This window comes from Periophthalmus magnuspinnatus, chromosome 11 (genome assembly GCF_009829125.3).
Source record: "Periophthalmus magnuspinnatus isolate fPerMag1 chromosome 11, fPerMag1.2.pri, whole genome shotgun sequence".
Lineage (NCBI taxonomy): Eukaryota > Metazoa > Chordata > Actinopteri > Gobiiformes > Gobiidae > Periophthalmus > Periophthalmus magnuspinnatus.
Window position 1 is genome coordinate 22,806,142 of NC_047136.2, and position 6,955 is coordinate 22,813,096.

A 6,955-nucleotide genomic window follows, 5' to 3' on the forward strand; every position below is an offset into this window, starting at 1 on the left:
CTCCAGTAACGTCGAGACGTCATTATTCGGAACACCGGGAGCCACAAACACGGAGGACAGACTTGTTATTATTATTATTATTATTATTATTATTATTATTATTATTATTATTATTATTATTAATTAATTAATCAATTAATTAATTAATAATTAATTAATTTGTATATTCTATAACGCTGGTTTCACACAAATACAATGACAGTAGACTTATTTGCATTAGGAAGAATAGATAACTCAAAATGATTAACACATTTCTAAGCTACTTTTATATTAGAAATAAGGAACATTGCTTATATCTGAATACAAAATAAGTTGTTGTTATTATTGCATTCAGAATTATTCATATTTAGATCTGCTAACCGCAGACAGATGGACAGGCCTGTAGTTTGTGTCCTGGGACGTTATCCACGCACCAATGCGGGACAGCACTGGGAGCTGGGCTTGGGACAGATGAAAAAGTACCGCTGGAAGCAGTGGTCATCCAGTGGTCATCCAGTGGTCATCCAGACGGAGCTCCTGGAGCAAGTGATGAAACTCGCCAAACTCGGAACGCCTCTGAATTATATAATAGACCTAGACACGCCACCGCCAAGCCGATCGCCTCCGTTGATGACTTTTATGCAATAAATATAAGACACTCAACCTTTTATGCATTGTACAAAAGACCAGGAAACAGACGCGCGCCATCTGGACACGCCCCTAGCGCGTCCAAGACACGGGGAGGAGCGTTCAAATTTGCAGGCGTCTAAATAGAGGCGTCCAGTGCGTTCTTGACGCACCGGTGTGAACGTACCATAAGACAGGTAAGTGCCATTTTTATGCTTTAAAACTCATTATATATCGTGAAACGTTTGCGTTTGATAGTTTTTAATGAATAGTACAACCAAACCAATGATTTGGGGAAATAGTTATATTGTGTTCCTAACTTTATTCTTGCTAGTTAATATAGTTCTTCTAATCCGCATGGTAGAATGGTATAACTTTTTAATCTAATCAACATTTATTTTATTACTTTCATATAATGTATTTACTTAAGTCGTATAACCAATACATACTGGTCACCAATTCTAGCCCATTTGTTCATCAATTTTCAGGGATAGCATAGTAATGCGCAACAGCTAGCAAAGCTCCACGTGAAAATGCTGTTTGAAGCTAACTGTGGTTGCAAGCTGCTGCAGAGTTTGTATCTGCGTTTCATTTTAGCGTTGTCCCGATTTTTTGAGTTAGCGACCTGTCCGCCGGGCGGGAGCACATGGTTTTCCCCAGAGCTAAATAAAGACATCGCAGAGGTAATGCAAATACTTTTTGCATTATTATTGCGTCAGACACTAGGGTCTGCACAGATGGGTTGGTTTTGGTGGTTGGCACCCGTAAAACGTCACCAACACTCGGTAAACGTAAGGTGACCCCAGCGTGGCGGAAGTCAGACGAGCTCCTGCCCGTGTGTGTGACGCTTCTAGTTGGAGCCTTTGCATTTGAGGACAAATTACGGTACGTTCACACCGGTGCGTCAGGAGTGTCACGTTCACATGTAAAGTCAATGGTGGACGCGCGTGTTAAACGCAGCGTGGCCAAGATGCTCGTCCACCATTGACTTTACATGTGAACGCGACGCACCTGACGCACCGGTGTGAACGCACCAGCAGAGAGGGTTACTGTTAATGCAGACTTTATAATATAAAAGGAACTTGTCAAGATCTAATTTCCAAGGTTACTAATTACCCATTTTAGAGTACGATTTGATCTCTGCTTCCTAAAATCCATGTACAAAATAAGATTGCACATTCAGTGACATATCTGTTTATTTGATAGTGCTGTGCATGTATAATTTAGACAAATTATATGGTGGATCATTGTAAGAATGGTAGATAAATGGCAAAATTCTGTCAATATATAAATTAAAATATATGTGTGTCTATATAATTTATTATATAATATTAATACATTATATTGTATTATACACACATACATTAAAATTTTGTCCAATTAACATAAAACTTGGTCAGTTACGGGGGACACAAAGGGATACAGGGGGATGGGAGGGCATTTGACACAGTGGAAGACTTGCATGACCATTTATATTGTCACTTCTCATTCCAGCTGTTGTATGAAGTGCCGTTTCTGCAATTTTGTGGGTTCAAGCCAAGACGTTCTACTAAGGCATCATCAACTTGGGCACAGAAGAGGATTTCATTGGCCCTGCATTCACTGCGTTTGCACATTCAAGACAAGAGGTGCATTAAGATCTCATCTCAGCAGATCACACAATAGGACTGTGAAAAGGCAGGACATATTCACCTTCTTTTGTGATTTATGTGAATTTAAGGATATTTGCTCACAAAACGCCTATATTTCTCATCTCCTGAGACACTTAAAAGAGAAAGAGACTGTGTGCTGTCCATTCCAACATTGTGATTTTGCCACTAACAATTCAAGAACATTTAGTGCCCACATAAGCAAGAAGCACAGAAACTCAAAGGATATCAAAAATTGTCTTAGAGGACTATCTCATGATCATAATCCTGAAAGTACCTCCTCTGAGTAGCCTGTAGATATGTCTGAGGAGACAGACTTTACAAAGTGATTCAGGTCGACTTTCAAATGAGACAGAGGACAATGACTGTGTAAATTATGTGTCTCTTGAACACAAAGCCGCTCGCCTTTTTTTGTGTATGCAAACACTGTTGCATGTTTCAAAAAGTTCACTGCAAAAGATTATTGAAGAAATTAATGAAATTTTAAACTTTTCTAAATTTCATTCAGTTCAAAGATTTAAGGAGGTGCTTGCTCAGCAGAATATTAAGGTAGATGATGGTGTAGTTAAAAATATCATTGATGCATTTTTTTAAACCAATCCATTAATTGTATTCACTGATCCAAAAGGTACCTTATCTTCTGATTACAAGAGAAATGTCTACTTTAGGGATCACTTCCCTATAATCACACCTACAGAGTACACCTACAAAACAACTAAAAGGAATACATTTGTGTATGTCTCACTTATTGACGTTTTGGAGAGTTTATTGAAACAAGAATATTTTTTTTTTACGAGAAGTTGTTTTTTGGGGAAAGTGATGAAGTAGGCCGATATGAATCTTTTAGAGATGGACAATATTTCAAAAACAGTCAATTAGAATTAAATGACATCTGTTGCCGCTGGATTGGCTGTCAAATATCGTTGCCTGAAGGAACCAGGAAGTGGCTCAGGATATGCTGGATGGGACAAAAGTATTAAGTGTAAGCTTGGCAACTACCGCTCCAAACTGCGTGAGGCTGGCTGTAATGAGGTTGCAGTCAATCGAAAAAGAGGGAGAGGAGATGACAGTGACCCCAATAGATTCATTTTAAAGAAACCAAAACGTGGTGAAGTTAACTTTATCCCTCAGCATCCAGAAAACTATGATGATTCTTCTTTAGAACAAGAGCGATGCCTCTTGGTGGACGAATTAAAGAAGAGGGGGAACGACATGGCTCTGATCAGACAAAAGATGGACCTCACATTTTCGCTGAGGAGAAAAGAAATCATGGAGATGCAGCCTTTGGTCAAGGAAGTACAGGAGAGATGGCCAGCTCTCTTCTTGAAAGAACAGGTAAAGATGTTTTCACATTCACACAATTTGTGCTTATGAGTATAGATCCTTAATACTGTGTTTTTGTTTTGTTTTTTTCTTGTATGTGTGTAAGATCTGTGCAGAGTTTATGTGCATTACCACTAAGGACCTGTTGGAGACCTTTATGACTGCCCTTGACACTTACTCTATTCAACTGATTAAACTGTTCCGGGCCAGAAAAGGAGCTTTCAACAATGAAATTAATCTTCTACAGAGGTTTGACAATCAGGTAATTCACTTTTTATCTAAAGTAAGACATTTTTGAATTATAGTTTATATTTTTACATGATCTGTCATAAACACTCAGTGATAAACTAATCTGTATGAGGGTGTGCACATTTCTCTATAAATAAAATACAGAGTTAAGGAAATAATGTTTAACCATGATTATCAATAAACCAAATAATCTATCCAGCCCCAAAACTAAATAATGTCAATTTTAGAAACAATAAGTAATTTAAATCAAATGTATATAAAAAAACAACTGAAAAATACCAAATAAATCAAATAAACATTTGCCTGTTTATATAAGTAAGCTTTCATAAATGTAATTTATTTGTTCACATAATAGAAGAGGCATAGACCTGCTTCTGAACTTAAAATAACAATTTATTGTAATAGTCAAATTGAGAATTGGGACTGACTGGCTCTCATTTATTATTCATTTGTGTTTTAGATGTCAAACATTGTCCAGCATCGGCGAACCATTTCTCTTGAAGGATTACCCATATTTGTTCGGGACACAGAGAGCAAACTGTTTTTGACCTGCCTGGTGAGTTAAAGTTCACACAAATTATGCCTTAATTGATTTCAAATATTTAAAATATTACTGGGTTGCTATAACTGTTATTGAGAGATAGATATTTATTTTATAATCCTTTTTTTTTAACAGGACACAGATCCAGTTGAGAGGTCCACCAAAGGTGTGAAGGTGGGAATCCTTGCTGTTCTGGAAGACTCCAATGGACCTGCTTCAGAGCCCACTGTTGTCAACATTGGCATTGTGTTAGAAGAGGACATCATTCTTGCTGATCTGCCAGACCTTCCTACTGCCTGTGCCTACCTTTTTGGACTTCTTTATGGACTAAATATAGAATTTCCAAAGGAGCACAGGTACACATTTGAAGCTATCCAACACATTTTCATGGAACTGACTCCTACCTGCTCCCAGCGAGTGAGAAGCTTAAAAACTAAGCTCTTAGTCTAAAGTCCTTAGACAGAAGGTGCGTTCACACCGGCGCGTCAGGTGCGTCGAGTTTACATGTAAAGTCAATGGTGGATCCGCGTCTTAAACGCAGCGTGGCAAGATGCTCGTCCACCATTGACTTTACATGTAAACTCGACGCACCTGACGCACCGGTGTGAACGCACCATAAGAGCTTCATTTTTAAGCTTGATTACATCTTCAGTGACACTCTATTCTACATGTTAAGGCACTGTAAGAAAAAGTTACTAAAATAAGACACACTTATTGTGAAATTGCATTCCTTTGTTTGAAGAATTTGTAAAATTTATATTACTTTTCAATAGATAAAAGTATTTTAGGGTTTTAGCTTGGACAGTGTAAGTTACAGAGCATATGCACAAATGTAACATTTTATATTGTTCAAATATACAGTTGAACGTGCATTTCATGTACAATAATTTGTACATTGTTAATAAAGTTTGTTACTTCAGCTGGTTATGTCCTTTTTACTAAATTAATAAAAACAATTGCAAATTAGAGAAAATGTATTGTGCAAACATTAGAAAATAAATTGAGTGAGCAAAAGAAAATGCATTGTGATGATAAATGTTTTGAGGCAATGATAAAAAGTAAGTCAGAAGTAAAATAAAATGCATTGTGCTCATGATGAGTAATAAGTTCTGCAACCAAAAAAAAATTATTTGTTCTAACAAATAAAAATAAGTACAGGAAAATGTGAAAGATGAATTGTGTGAACAAAATAATTTAAGTTGGAGCAACTTAAATCCATAACTAAAAAAAGTTAGTTGGGCTTTTCAACTAAAAAAAGTGAAGGCACCCTGTTGCCTTAAGTTTTTGAGTTGAAATAGCCTTTTTTTTTTTTTTTTTACAGTGTACTTTTTGCTGGTGCACCCTCTTCTTTGTGACAGTCATTGACTGTCTTCTGGACATGTGTCAAGTCAGCAGTCCTCCTCATGATTGTGTAGCCCACTGACCCAGACAGTCCAATATTCTAATTTTCTGACATACTGAATTTGGGTTTTCATTATCTATAAACCATCACCATGAAAACGTCAAGAAATAAAGGCTTGAAAGTTTCACTCTCTGTGTCTATTTAATATATGAGTTTCACTTTCCGAAATTAGTGACTTTTTTATGATATTCAAATTTTTGGAGATGTAACTGTCCAAGATTTGACCACAGCCTGAATATAACAGGCACAAACTGTCACGATCCGCATTATTCCTGTCCCTGTTTTGCCTTCTGCCCTGTTCCTTCCCTCCCCCACCTGCCGGAGCCGAAGCTGGGCTGAGCCTGAGGACCAGACACTTGGTGCCAGATCGCCGCGTGTTTACGTGAATACTCTAGTTTGTCTTACTTTTTGCAGTTTTGCCTTTGGTATCCTGCTCATTGGTCTTCTGTATGCTACCCTTCAGATCTGGTTCTCTGGACCCTCCCGGCTCTGCTCCTGCCCTGCCTCTCCACCCTGGTACAGTCTTGTCTCGTCCTTCGCACTCTACGTCTCTGGACCCCTCTCTGCTCCTGGTTCTGTCCCTGGTTGCCCTGTCTCCGTCCCTGCACTCCACGCTCCCGGACCCCAGCTCGTTCTCGGTTTCCTACTCCGGTGCCGTCCACTTCGCCCCAGGATCCTGACCCGCACCCCGTCTCCTGTTCCCCGCCATATCTACTTACCTTATTGAACTGTGATTCACAAACTGTAAATAAACACTGTAACCCTTTCCCGAGTCCTGCATTGTTTGTTCCGATTAGCCTACCTTTACGACACAAACATTTGACTATGGAAGTCAACACACTCAATGCTGAACACTATGAAACTGTGCCCACCTGCTGTCTGAGTAACTGTGATTTGATCTAGGCCTACCTAGGCTGTGTGAAGTCAATAACAGATAAAGAACTAGAGAAAGGGATAGGTAAATAAAAGTAATCAATAGTTTCTACTTTGTGTGTGGACACTTAAGTCTAGGGAATGCAGTTTTGGAAAGAGGTCTGTGCCAAAGTGCATGACTGGAGCTGGATGATGAGGATGTGACTCACTCCGTCCTGTTTTTTTTAGACTCACTGGTCACATAGACTGTATTAGAAAGGATGTTTTTGAAGTGAGACTTTTTTAAAATGTGCTTTTATGTTGACATTTTTT

At 38.5% G+C, this 6,955-nt stretch overlaps 1 protein-coding gene across 1 annotated transcript; it reads left to right on the top strand.

Annotated features, from left to right (window-relative positions):
* Positions 1–757: 757 nt before the first annotated feature.
* Positions 758–5,286, top strand: LOC129456663 (uncharacterized). The gene is made up of 5 exons (XM_055225364.1): positions 758–803; positions 2,101–3,590; positions 3,685–3,840; positions 4,288–4,383; positions 4,504–5,286. Exons 2-5 carry the CDS (start codon positions 3,141–3,143, stop codon positions 4,816–4,818), a joined length of 1,017 nt encoding a protein of 338 aa, XP_055081339.1. The 5' UTR covers positions 758–803; positions 2,101–3,140; the 3' UTR covers positions 4,819–5,286.
* Positions 5,287–6,955: the final 1,669 nt, after the last annotated feature.

Bases quoted from the DNA above. Each gene is read 5' to 3' on its own strand.
- LOC129456663 (XM_055225364.1), top strand. From the start codon at position 3,141: ATGACATCTGTTGCCGCTGGATTGGCTGTCAAATATCGTTGCCTGAAG. The intron at 3,591-3,684 runs GTAAAGATGTTT...TATGTGTGTAAG, and splicing joins CTCTCTTCTTGAAAGAACAG to ATCTGTGCAGAGTTTATGTG. The intron at 4,384-4,503 runs GTGAGTTAAAGT...TTTTTTTAACAG, and splicing joins AACTGTTTTTGACCTGCCTG to GACACAGATCCAGTTGAGAG.